General features: G+C 50.1%; 1 protein-coding gene across 4 annotated transcripts in view; it reads right to left on the minus strand.

Moving 5' to 3' along the window:
* Asic2 (acid sensing ion channel subunit 2) overlaps nucleotides 1–13,693 on the minus strand; it is a 1,070,182-nt gene that overhangs the window by 266,338 nt on the left and 790,151 nt on the right. The window contains exon 1 of one of the 4 annotated variants that reach the window (XM_031354554.1): nucleotides 6,074–8,044. The exons of 2 other annotated variants lie outside the window; for them this stretch is intronic. In XM_031354554.1, coding sequence (XP_031210414.1) covers nucleotides 6,074–6,781 — 708 coding nt within the window. In that variant the 5' untranslated portion in view covers nucleotides 6,782–8,044. Of the gene's footprint in view, nucleotides 1–5,974; nucleotides 8,046–13,693 lie in introns of those variants that run through there. One more of the 4 variants, XM_031354553.1, reaches the window with a different exon arrangement.

Here is a 13,693-nt window from a genome sequence, read left to right on the forward strand (position 1 = left end):
AACAGTTCAATATTCTAATTATGAATGAATCATCTATTTGTTAGAATCAACCCGAGTGGGATCTCAGATCGGCAACAACCAGGTTTTCAAGTTATCGGTGTCCTGGAAAGAATGAAAAGGGCTCATAGCTCTTTATTGGCCCTGGAAACTGTAACAATTTCATTCATTTAGATTGGGATACAAGGAAGACTTCTATTCCTGAGCACTGCCCCTACCATAAAGTTGGTGTCCTGTATGGCTGCTGGATGAGAAGCTCATGCTGGAGCCCCACTCGTCTTTCCCTCTAGGGGTGTGGGTCATGGAATCTAGCACAAGTATCGTGGTCTACACCAACCAACCATCAGTAGAAACTTCTCATGAAGGCTTGAGGAAGTGAATGATCCCCTTCTAGGAATGTTTAGCCTCATCAACACCCAAAGGCTGGCAGCTTTAGAATTAGGCCAAGCTCTGGTTAAAATCACACTGAGCTGCCTCCTGGTTGTGTGACCTGTGCCTCCCCTGAGCCTCGGTTTCCTGATCTGAAAAATGGGTTCCATGGTGCTTATGAGATTCTGATAAAGTTGAATACGGCTCAAGGACAGGGTCTTACACAGATCCCAGTCCCACTCTTGGTATAGTAGGGACCTCTTTCACAACCAACAATGTGGATAAAGCACCTTGATCTTTGAGAACCTCTTTGCCAGAAACAGTTTAAATTTATGGTTATCTTGGTAGGTCGGTGACTGGAACACATTAAGTAGTTATTGAGCCTTGGTTGAATGGATCTGACTATCTACCCAGGCAAATTGGCAGGGTCAAAGATACACACGTACCGAGCAAATGCCTGGTTATTGCTCCAGCAATTCCTTCTCAGTTGGGAAGGCATCTGATTGATGCCTTCATGACCGGCCACAGTGGCCCCCAAATAGCCACTATCAGAATTAGCCTGATGTGGGTCAATTTGGATATCTGCAGACCTGGGTAGAGTTTACATTTGATTCCCTAAACTAATTTCCCTGAAGTCCAATAACCGGTAGAGGTCTTTTCATGTTCCTTGTATAAATGTCTATTTAATCACCGTCCTGTCTCCAGCACTTCAATAACGTGTACGTTTCCCCCGTAATCACGGCTTCAGCTCTGCAAAGAAAAGAAATGGATGGCTGAGATGCTCCAGCCATCTGCACGATTTGAGCCACTTTCTCCCTGACTGCCCACTTGAATGGAGAACTCTGCTGCTAAGTCCCACTGGCCATTTGGCTCATATCCTATTATTGCAGAAGAGAGTCCTGAGGCCAGAGGCACACAGTTGGCCAGGACCAAGTGGAGGCTGGACTGGACTTCCGAGAGGATGCGTCCCATCTCCTCCCCATAGCTGCTCGCTTCCTGTGCTGCTTCGGAAAGAGCATTTGCTCCCGCAGTCATGGCAACTTGGGTTTGAACTTGGCCTTGCTACGAGCTGGCTCTTGACTTGAAACACATTGCACACCCTCTCAGAATGGCATTGCTTCCATTTACAACACACGGATTATCACAAACTGTCCAGGGTTACTATGAAGATGACGTGAAACAAGCCAGCCAGGGTCTGGCCTGTCACAGACGCCCGATGCTATCTGCCTTTGCCCTTCACTGTAAATGCTCATGTAAGTAATAAAAATGGAAACGGCTCCCATTTATCGAGTGCTAGCTTGATGCCAGAAACTGGTCTAAGCACTTTACATGTAGTAGCTCATTTATTCCTCTCTCTATAAAAGGCAGAAGTATTTCTTTCTTGACTCCCTAAAGCTATCCATCTTTACAGCCACTAGGCTGCCTGGCCTAGCATCCTTTCACCAGAATTTGCTGATTTTAGACAATATGTTACTGAAATCATTTCTTGTTTTTGACCGTTGGCTCATAGCAGCCAGTTTTCTTGATATGGTAAAATGTGATTGAAAAAAAAAAAAAAGCAAACCCACAAAACCCTAAATGTGGTTTCCTTGGCTTTTAGTGTGGGTGAATGGTCCAAATCAGAACTTAAAGGTTAACTCTGACAGAGAAGGGGATGAAGTGGGTACATACCCCAATGGGCTTAGAAATGAGGGTGAGAGCTAGGTGTTGGGTCAAGGTATGATTGCAGAACAACCAGACGGGGAAACACATCAGAATTTTGCTGCAAATTTCAAACCTTTAGTTGAGCCCCCATGTTCCAATCACACCATTGCCTTGGGCCCTTTCAGCACCATGTCAGCCGCTGCTATTTGAGACCAGACTGGAAGGCACTGGTTCAACCACACTGCCTGGTGTTCCCTCTGGGGCTTTCTTATCTGTGCTTACTGTTCCTTTGATCCTTTGTCTTTTCCTCTTGCCTGGAACTCCTATGTAGTCTTTAAGATTCATATCAGATGTCACCTCCTCCAGGAAGCCATCGGAGGACCCCACTCCGCTCTGGAGTCCATGCTGTATGCCCTTGGCTCTGGTTCACACAACTCTTGCAAGTTGCTGAAGGGTGTTTACCAAGCCTTATTTAATTTCATACCTCTAGCATCTAATAAAGACCTCCGCACAGAGTCGACATGGTTGATTCAAGGACTGAAATAAGAATGAGCATGCCTACCTCTCTCAGGTAAGTCGCCATGGTAGAGATATGATAATTATGGTGATAATACTTAGAACCTCTTACTACCATGTACCAATACATGCACCTAGCTATTATTTTTTTTTAATACTTTAGCAATGGCTCCTGAATATTAAGCATCTACTGCCATCCAAGAACGCTCCTCTTACCTCTCTGACAGAGACCTTATTACTGAAGGCTCAGAAGTAAAGTGTCTGTGAGGGGAATACTGGTAGGAAGGGACAGACCTAAAGCCCAAGACCGGATCTGCTTGCTGAAGCATGCTGTTTCCCAGAGAGGGCAATGACCCCCTGTTCTTGAAGTAGAACCTACTCTGCATTGGCCTGTGTGTTCCTATTTCTAGCCTTTTGGTTTCTCTTTTAAGGCCTCCTGGGCTCTCAGAGCTCTGCCTCACAGCTCTGCTTCCTGCCCAGACTACTCTCTCCACTGCCAGGAGCTACAGAGCAGAGCTGAGGTTCACAGCCCATGCCAGGGAAACAACACAGGTTTTCAGAAGAAGCAGGCACCGCTCGGTTTGATGAAACCTTCCCCAGCTTCAACAAATCAGAGCCATCAGTGAACACACCCAGAGTGTGCCTGGAGAATCATCCCACCGGACTGCCCTCGGCAATATGCTTCTCTCCTACCAGTGTTTTTTTTTTTTTCAGACATGGGACTAACTAGAGATAGCTGGTACCCTCCCTGAAAGTCCCCCATAAACGCTCCACCCTTCACTTGTTGCTCTACCATCTTACAGCGTGAGAATTACAGGTGCCCAGTCAGTGCTTCACAGCCTGCTCCTCGAGCCACAGGCTGCCAGCAGTTTACAGGTATTTGCTAGAGGAAGCCAACCAAGACCCCAGAAGACATGATCCGGCAGATACCTCGTGAAGATACTCATTTCCTAAACCTCTCCTGGGCATTTACTGCGTGCCAGGTTCTGTGCTGGGGAGACAGCAGTGAACTACACACAGCTCTTTCCCTCGTCTAAAGGAGAGGTGAGTAGTCTTAGCAGGCACAGTGACATACACAGGGGAATAGAGAAAAACAGGAAGAAAGCTGTCTATGGGCTTTGTTTTTGTTTTCGGGGGGGGGCGGTCGGGAAAGACACCAAGTTAAAAAAAATTCCTCCCCACACACCCCCACACATGGCGGGGGGGGGGAGAGGAAAGATGGGGGAGAGGGAAAGGAGGGGGAGGACGGGGAGGGAGAGACTCAGATTCTGAGCAACCACTAGACCCAAGAATTCCCACCCTCAGCTTCTACATCACAGGGCCACTCCATGAAAAATGGCTAAGGGTCCTCCGCAGAGCAGGAAGTTAGAGGAAAGAAAGCTTTTCTGAAGGGATTGACTCAGTGTCAAAAACTCCCCTGAAGTCACTTCTGAAGTCTACAGGTAGAAAAACAGCAACCCACAGCATGCCTTGTTCCAGGGCCTGAAACTCCCAGGACAGGAGCAGAATGATAATCTACTAGGGGGTCACTTTGAGTTCCCAGGGCACAAGCCTTCGGAGAAGTAGTATTTTTACCCCTCGTCCTTAGCTCCTTATCTCCCTATCTCCCATCTCACACAGCTTAGTGCCCCTGCCTGCCTTGAAGGTTGAAGCAAGGTGGTGTGTCCTCAGCATGTAGACTTAGCTTAGGCTCTACCTAGACAACCTGGAATGGCTCCCTATTTCATTCTACCAGCTTCGAGGAGACACCAGACTTGTGGGGGAGGAGGCAAGAGTCTTACTCTGGCAGGGTTTTTTTTTTTTTTTTTCTTACAGCAGCTAGGCCCAGGATCAGAGAGGAAGGTTCCCCGTGGCTTCTGTGTAATGAATTCAGTGGTATACTAAGTTCGACTTTGAACTTGCCGATGGCAAGCATGAGAGGGCTCTTTACAGTTCCCTCCTCAGTTAAAATGTAGGGATGAAAGCCATTGCTAATGCGGGTCGGCTGTGATATCAGAAGGCAATCCTGGCTGTAAGAAGGCAATTCAACCTGCTTGGTAAACCAATCATCCAGTGCGGAATGGCATGGAAGAGGCTGTGTGTTGTGCAACTTAGAACTCATACTTAAATGTAACCTCGGACTTCAGTCTAACTCTAGAACTTGCTCACCAGTGTACAGCCAAAAGCTTACTGACCACAAGTGTTGCTGCCTGTATTCTTTGGCTTTTATGCACTATGCTTGAGGTTCTGGAAGAAGCCTTGTAGATATGTATGTTAACAGAATCCCCCCCACTTACAGAGGCAGGGAGTCAGATGAGAGGGTCAGAAGGCCAGCTGAAACTCTCCCCACTCCCCAACATGGAATGTGTTAGGGAGGGATAAGTCAGAATTACTCTATACTCAGTCTGACAGCAAAAACCAACAGAGTGAAGACTGAAGCTAAGGGTGGAATCTCAGGCAACAGATAAACAGAACAGCCAATCAGAGACCTAGAATGACCAGCATCAAGCCAACACCTGTTGCGACCGTGACACTTCTGCCATCCCAGGAAAAAGCTTGTTGTCAGAAACAAAAAGTCCGAAGAGAGATCGTTCTGAGAGTACTACTCATAGATATACACCAACCTTCCCTGCACTGGTAGAAAAGCCAGAGCCCACCTAAGGGGCATTTACACAGGAAAAGTTGGACAAGCTTCCACCACGCTGGGTCCTGGCACCAGAGCTCTTCTGAGACAGACTGCACAAGGCAGATACCTTCTGCCTGACATCTGCGTTCTCCAGACCCACAGTGTGGGGGAACCAGCATAGCAAATGGCTCACAAATCTCCATCACAGCTTCTCTTGGCCCTGGCTGTTTGCCGTTCTGAGCCCGCTCTAACTTTCCCACCTAAGGGTATTCCTTCAGCCAGGAAGAGGCGCATGTTGGGTGGGTGTGCTCATGGAGCGGTTTTGTTTTGTTTTGTTTCTCCAACCAGCAGAAAGGTGCTACTGCCTTCAAAATGCGCCCCCCCCCCCAACTTTGGTGTTCATTGACGTCCTGGGAGTTTTCTCCTAGACTTCGTGTGGAACTCGGAAATCATAAGCTGTTTGGGATCTTAAGCAGAGTTCCTAAAACACCTCGTTAGCCCATTTTTTGAAGGGTTTTTGTACTGGTTCTCGCCAAAGAGAACAAGTCTCCAATTTAAGACAATTCTAAAGCCCAAACAGAGAGCAGTAGCTTTGAGTCCCATGAACCTCGGGTGTGGGGGACTATTATTTAGAGAAGAGACCACAGCTAGTAGAGGGAGGAGTTTGAGAGCTGACGTCGGAAGAAACTGTACAAGGAGATTCTAACAGCATTAAGGTGATTTCCTAGACAGAGCCAAGCAAGCCCGAGTTTCTCACCCCCTGAAGACTCAGGGGACTCGAGAGTGGGTTCTGCCTGGGCACTGAGGAGAGGTGACACCCAGTCAGGAAGTGGTGACACTCACAGGGGCCTGGTGTCCAGTCCCTAGGGCCCACCTAAGAGCCCCAGGACTCCTGGGAAGCGCGGGGTCAGAAAGGGCGGGATCGCGCGGAGGGCAACTCACTGAGGAGAAGTTGTGCGGGCCACAGAGCTCGCCCCGGTACTTGCAGGAGAGCAGCATGTCCTCCAGCTGGTGGCCCAGACGGTCCATGAAGGCAGCGCTGATGCCCTCGAAGTGGCGCGGCGGCAGGAAGAGGCGGAAGTCGGCCAGCTTGCGGAACCACTGGCGGCGCGGCTCGTCGCCCCGCAGCAGCTCGCTGACCAGCGGGCGCGCCGTGCGGTTGGGCAGCAGCAGCCCTAGCCAGTGGCCTGCGTAGTAGAGGTCCCCCTTGGAGAGGCGCGGGAAGCGCAGGGGGTTGTTGTTGCACACGGTGACGGCGGGGAACGGTAGCTGGCGGCTCCACTCACGGTGCACTCGCGTGTGTGACGGGAAGCTGAGCCAATAGAGCAGACGGTTCGAGGACCAGGACAACAGCAAGCCGAGGGACGTGCAGAAGGCCAGCACCCACAGCGCCCGCCGCTGGAAAGAGCCTCCCGCCGCCGTGCGCCCCGCGCACATGTGCCGCAGCCCGTGCAATTTAGTGCGACTCAGGGACGGCCGCCCCCTGCGGGCGACCCCTGGCCCCTGCAGCGCCCGATCGCCGCTCCGGTCGCCCCCGGGCTGCCTAGCTGCCGCCACCGCCGCGGGCGCCGGCTGCTCGCGGGCCATACGGAAGCGTCCCGGGCCGCTGAGCGCGGTCGCCGGCAGCCGGGCTCCGCCGCTCCGGCTCATTCATTCAGCCCGAGGCTGGCGACAGCGGCGGCGGCCCCGGCCGGGCGGAGCCGCCATGGGAGTCCGCAGCAGCAGTGGGAGCAGCAGCAGCCGCGAGCAGCCTGTGCCAGGGAAGCCTGCTCCCGACAGGAGCTCCGGTGGCGCGGCATGCCCGCCCGGCGTCGCCGCCGCCGCCTCCGCGGGCGCTCGCCCGGGACTGAGTTCCGCCTCGGCCCGCCGCCCCTAGCTCTGGCCTCTCCTGAGTGCCCCCGTCCACCCCCAGGCTCTGCTGGCCCCGAGTCTTCCAGAAGGACGAGAGTCACTGGTCACTACCTCCGGAGGGGCCCCATTGGGAGCCGCCTCTCCAATCCCTGGGCTCTGTGCCCGCCGACCTATCCTGGTCCTGGACCTCGGGGGACCCTGAGCTGAGTCCCCCCGGCACCGACTAACCCCAGTTTTTACGCTGATCCTGAGAGAGAGACCACTGGGCCAACATGCCTGGTTTGGCCAGTCCTGGGGACCCCACTAGTCTGGCCCTTAGCCCAGTGGTGCTGGGACATGCGAAGGAAGGCGCCAAGGAACGAGCGCCCCCAGAGGCACTCCGCGGCTCCAGGCTCGGCGGGTGGGGTGGGTGTGTACTGGGGTGAGTGGTCGCCGAGTGGCGACTTCCTCCTTCCCTTTCCTCCAGGACCCTTCTTTCTCACGGCTGCCGGAGCTGCTTTCTGCTGAGACGCTCCCAGGCTTCCCCAAGTCCAGTTCCCGAGTCCCGCGGGGTGTCTACTGTCGTCTGGAGCCGGGGGCTTCTCAGGGCGTCCTGCGGAAAGCTACTCGCTGCCGGGCCCCTCCAAGGTTGCTGGTCCCGGGAAACTATGGCTTTTCCCTTCGGCACGGATCGTCTTTCGAAAAACCCGGCTAATGCTGTTCCTTGCCTCTTATCCTCTCTGGGAGCCGGGAGCTGGGAACTGCGGAGCCCAAGCAACACCTCCTGGGGCTGATCCGGACTCGCTGCTGATCGAAGCTCGCAGCTCCGTGGGCCCGTCTCCTCTCAAGACTCCAAGTCCACGATGGCGATGGCAGTGGCGGCGGCGGCTGCGCTCCTCTCTCGGTAGCCCAGCCCCTCCTCCGGCCCCGGGCGAACTTGGGCAGCAGCCGCGCGAGGCTGGCGCGGCTGGGCTCTGAGCACCTGCTACTGCGCTCGCTGGCCCCGCGGCTCCGGGCGGGCGGGGCGGCGGCGGCCGAGGCGAGCGCTGTGCGCTCCTGGAGACGCGGTGCTGACGCTCCCGGCTCCTCCTTGCTGCATTTTAATTCCTGGCCACTGTGGCCGCTGCACACCGAGCGGGAAGCCTCTTGTTGAAGTTGCAGGGGAGGATGGGGGGGGGGGTTGGGGGGCAGCACAGATGTGGTCGGTTGTACCGGTTTGTGAAAGAGATGGAGAGTAGTAAAAATGCCGTGTTTATGTGCAAGCCGTGTGCAAAGAAATGTGAGGGGATGCCTGGGCGTGTGAAATGGGCTGGAGCGAGAAGGGACTGTGCAGCGTGGGCACTCGAGCAAGTGTGAGTGCGGTGTCGTGCAGGGGTGTGTGTAGGATGTGAACTGTTTATATGTGAACCAGCGTTTGTGCCAAGTCTTCAGTTCGTGAGGCTGTCTGTGGGTGATGTGCTGCGGCTGCTGGGATGTGTCATAAGTAGCAGAGTGCCCATGATGGGCTGTATGTTCTGTGTGTGCACATCCTCGGCGGTGGGTATGAATGGGTGTAGTTTCCGATTTGCACGTGTATGAATTTCTTTTAGGGAGGATTATGCGCCCATTACTGGGAGAACTTGAAGGACTTACAGGATGGACTCAAGGGGACAGCTCCTCTCTTCTGCCTCTAGAAACTTCTCAAGTGCCCTTTCTCTGGAGGTATTCAGTCAGGCAAAAGTAGCTCTCCCTGGACGTGAAGGGAAGGGAAAGTAGGAAAGGGGATGTCGTCCTTAGACCAGAGACTCCATTACTCTTCATTATTCACAAAGCACCCAGGGCTTTCAATAACTCCTGGACATTTTAAACTTTTCATGCTGCCTTTTAAATATTCTGCTTAAACTTTCGTTGGGGGTGGGGGCTGAATGTGGTTTCTAGGTACAACTGGCTCCATTTTCTAAGTGATGGGAAGGGAGGCCAGGGCTTGCCCAAAAGGGCACAGTTCGGTAGTGGTTAGCTGGATTCAAGGCTCAGATCCCAAAACCCTGACCTGGAGGTTTCTACGAAGGATACAAAGAAGGCTAGAGTGGATATTCTATTCCCACTGGCCTGGGGGCTTCCCTTCCTTGAAGCAACTCCTTGTAGCCAAGCGCTAGGGAAGATGAACTCTAAGCTCCCATTCATCCACACACACCACAATATGCACACATCACATGTGTCCACATGCACAAGCACACACACGCATTCTCTCTCTATTTATATACATGTCCTACCCAATTCACACAACTGCACAAATACATTTGACACATAATACAAAATTTGACACATTTGAACACTACATACATGCTGCAATTTTGTATATGCATGCAATACATACTGTACATTGTGTGTATGTATATACAAAGTACAGTATACAAATATACATAACCATAGAACTATATTGCCATAATGCATTCATTCACAATCACGTATATATACACACAATGCATACATATTATGTATATGGATGTCAATGTTCACACTCTAGTACACAGCTACACATACCTGAAGACCACCATCTCTTCCTCCACCTCTTCCTCCCCCTCCTCCTCTCTCTCCTCCCACTTCTTCCTTTCCTCCTCCTTCTGTTTTTCAAGACAGTGTTTTTCTGTGTAGCTTTGGCTGTCCTGGAACTCACTCTGTAGACCAGGCTGCTCTTGAACTCAGAAATCCGCCTGCCTCTGCCTCCAGAATGCTGGGATTAAAGGCGAGTGCCACCACTGCCCGGATCACATGCCTGCAGAAGAAACTGCTGCTGCTGAGCAGTGCTGAGATTCAGCTGTGGATCTGGTGTCCCTGAAAGCACCTGTCAGTTGTTGGCTTTGGCAGGAAGTTCTGAGGGTGCGGGTGTACTGGACTCCCAACAAAAACCTATTCTAACACGCCTGGCTTAGACCAAGGATTGCTGCCTGGAAATTCAGGAACCTCTTCTAGCTAAGGTGGTAGCCTTAGAGGCCGGGATGCAGCTACTGCTAAAGGAGCCAGAACAAGCATATGACATTTCCCAGCATCCTTACTCTGGATTGGCACTATGCTCTGTTTCATCAAAAGTCATTCTGGCTGGTTCTGCTGTTATGGGTTTTTTTTCCCCTGGCTGTTTCCTCCTCCTCCTCCTCTTCTTCCTTCTTCTTCTTTTGGTTGTTTTTTTGTTTGTTTGTTTGTTTGTTTTTTGTTTTTTGTTTTTTGTGTTTTTTTTTTTTGTTGTTCTCTTTTCGAGACAGGGTTTCTCTGTATAGCCCTGGCTGTCCTGGAACTCATTCTGTAGACCAGGCTGGCCTCAAACGCAGAAATCCACCTGCCTCTGCCTCCCAAGTGCTGGGATTAAAGGCGTGCGCCACCACTGCCCAGGGGCTGTTTCCTTCTTGAGGTATACACATGCCATTGTAGGTTGACCAAGTGTCACCGTTACCCTGTTCTTCCCTGTCTGTTCTCCATATGGACATCAGGTACAAGGGAGTGGAGATATCCTGCTTAGGCCTCCACGGATCTTGGCAAAGAAACAGAGAATGTGACTCCAAGCAAAGACTAGTGTCTTTCTTGGTGACCGCAAGCGTCAGCATGTCCCTTCGGCTAACTGAGAAGCCCCTCCCTCTTCAGTCAGCCCAGCAAAATTCTCCTTCCAAATCCCATTGCCTCCTAAGGGATGACTCCCTTGGTCTTTCTGTCGTTATGATCCCGATACTCTTACGAGTTGTGCTGATGCCACAGAGATAGTTCTTGTCATAGCACAGTGTCCTTGTGTGTGTCCAGGTCTTTCTTGAGGACTCTGAGCCATTTTGAGGACAGAAACTATATCTCATTCATATTTATGGCCCTGCCTCTCATCTCACTGTCCAGACACATTGATGACACACACTGATACAGGAGAAGAAAGGAAAGGAAATAATATGCCAAAAAAATATATATTGCATTGCCAAGCATAGAATAAGACACATTTTGCTTTATTTCCATCCCTAACCCTTTAGGGGAGGAATTTTGCTGAACTAACAGCTTGGAGCAGAATCTCCCTTATGTATTGCCTCTTTAAATGGCATTATAATAGATACCACCACCACCACCACCATTACAATTATTATCTCCATTGTCATAGTCATCATCATCATCATCATTCTTCCTTCCTAATCCATAGGCACAAGTCCAAATGTTTTACACTAAAATAAGTTTCATAAATGTTCTAAGTGTTTAATCCATCTAAAAAAAATTCTTGTATTTACTTCAAAGAGACCACAGAGAGCTTAAGTCTCTTCCTTGAAGCCACACAGCTACTAAGCAGAAGAAGAGGGTTTACGAGAGCTCAGCTCCATCCCCTTGTTCTTCCCACACAATGGCTCACGTGACTTAACTATTGCTTCATGGTGGATTTTCTTGGACAACCAAACAAATCTACAAGATTGTATATATGCTGACTATCACACCCTCTCCACCAAGAAGCAAAAGTTTACCACTATGACTTCCCCATAATAACCTTTTAAGAGAAATTCCTTTGCTTTTCTATCACCCCAGGATCTAGGACTCCACACCTGGCACCTACCCTCCAGTATAATGTCATGTGCAGTGCAGGAGGGTCTTCCTCGGACTCAGTTCTCATCCTGGACTGTGACCACCACCACAGTTATAGGTTATTTTCTCCTCTAAAATAAAGCCCCGGTTTCTGTTTGATTCCAATACATGATTTTGTCATGTAGCTCAGTCTGACTTTGACCTTTTCATTCTCTTGCCTCGGCCCCTAGATGAAGAGATTACAGGTGCATGACACCGCACCCAGCAGTTGTCTCTGTGATTGTGGTGAGGTTTGAAGTTTCAAAAGTCCAAGCCAGATCCATGCATGTCTCTTCCACTCTCTGCCTACAGATAAGGATATAGCTCTCAGCCACCACTCTAGCGCTAGTGTCTGCCTGCACGCCACCATGTTCCCCACTGTGATAATAATGGACTAAATCTCTGAAACTGTATGCAAGCCCCCAATTAAATGCTTTCTCTTGCAATGGTTGCCTTGTTCATGGTGTCTCTTCACAGCCGCAGAACAGTGACTAAGACAGAAGCTGGTACCAGGGACTCAGGGTACTGCTGTGATAGGCCTGTTTGTTGAAAGAATTGGAAGACATTGGGACTTTGGATTAGAAAACCATTAGATGCTTTAGGCAAGGATTATGTGGCCATCCTAGGAGTATGGAAGACAATGCTGGGGGAGGGAGAGGCATTTGTACTATGAGGGCCCAGGTCAGGAAGTTTCAGAGAGGAAGAACAGTAGTAAGTGGCCTGGAGACTGTTCTTGTAATATTTTGGCAAAGAATGTAACTGTCTTGTGTCCTTCTAAAAACTTGCCAGAGGCTAAATTGCAGAGTTTTTGGATTAATGGAATTGTAAGAGGAGATTTCAAGGCAGCATAGTATTGACTGCCTCCTGTTGTTATTAGTGGTCATTCTTATGCAGATCTACTGTGAAAGGGAGCAAGTTGAGTTAGAGAAGAATGCAAAATTTATAGTTAGGACAAAAGGAGCCCCAGGAAATGTAATGGAGCTAAGTCCCCATGCTCAAGTAGAAAAGAAAGTTAAAGAAAAGCCTGAGCTGGCCATGGTGGAGCACACCTTTAATCCCAGCACTTGGGAGGCAGAGGCAGGTGGATTTCTGAGTTTGAGGACAGCCTGGTCTATAGAGTGAGTTCCAGGACAGCCAGGGCTGCATAGAGAAAACCTGTCTCGAAAAACCAAAAAAAAAAAAAAAAGCCTGGTGTTATATGGGATAATGGTGACCTCAGGGCAAGACCACACCCAGCTGAGCTTCCAGATTGTAGACAAATGAATGAAAAGAAAGCTTCAACAGTGAAGGAAACTGTCAACAACAGGAAGCTGATACAGATGTCATTGAAGGAGGAGGCCCAACTCCAGCCTTAGCGAGCAGCAGAAGTGGGCAGCTTCAGCCCTGTGGTTCTAGCTGTAGAGTTAAGGGTACAAGAAAGGGGCTCTGAAACCCCTCTCAGTGGCCAAGAAAAGCTTTTACAAGAGGGTGACTTGAAGATGCCTGAGGCCAGCCATGTGTCAGGGTTGTCTCTGCATGAAGGCCCAGAGAGGCCATTACCTGAAGCTGTGAGGGTGAAACCTGGATTTTGTAGGAAATGCCAGAGCTGTGTGATACTCGCCATTCCATGTGTGGAACTGGCCCAAAACAGAGAAGTATGCTGTAGTTAACAAAGTTGATGGGAGTTGGAGCTCTGATGAGCACCTTGACATCAGACATGGAGATGCACAGTTTGCAGTTTGCCCTGATGAGTTTTGTTCTTACTTTGGTCCAGTAATTCCTCACTCTGTTCCCTTTTTTTCCTTAAGAATGGCAATGTATATTCTGTATTATATATATTATTTGTTGGAAGTATGTGAATCTGCTTTTTCATATTGATTTTACAGAATGTTGACAGTTAAGAGATCTCCATGACTCACAGAAACTGTGCTAGAGTACAGAGACTTTCCAAGTTGGACTGAATGCGAAGATTTGCATTGCTATAAGCCTGTGGGGGCCAGGGTAGTTTGAATAGGACTAGCCCTCATAGGCTCATATTTTTGAATGTTGAATCACCAGAAAATAGAACTCTGACAGGATTAGAAAGATTAGGAAGTGAGGTCTTGTTGGAGTAAGTGGAAGCAGGCTTTTAGGTTTCAAAAGCTCCAGCCAGGCCCAGTGACTTACCACTCTGTCTATGGATCAGGACGTAGCTTC

Source organism: Mastomys coucha, unplaced genomic scaffold, assembly GCF_008632895.1.
Source record: "Mastomys coucha isolate ucsf_1 unplaced genomic scaffold, UCSF_Mcou_1 pScaffold5, whole genome shotgun sequence".
In the NCBI taxonomy this organism is placed as follows: Eukaryota; Metazoa; Chordata; class Mammalia; order Rodentia; family Muridae; genus Mastomys; species Mastomys coucha.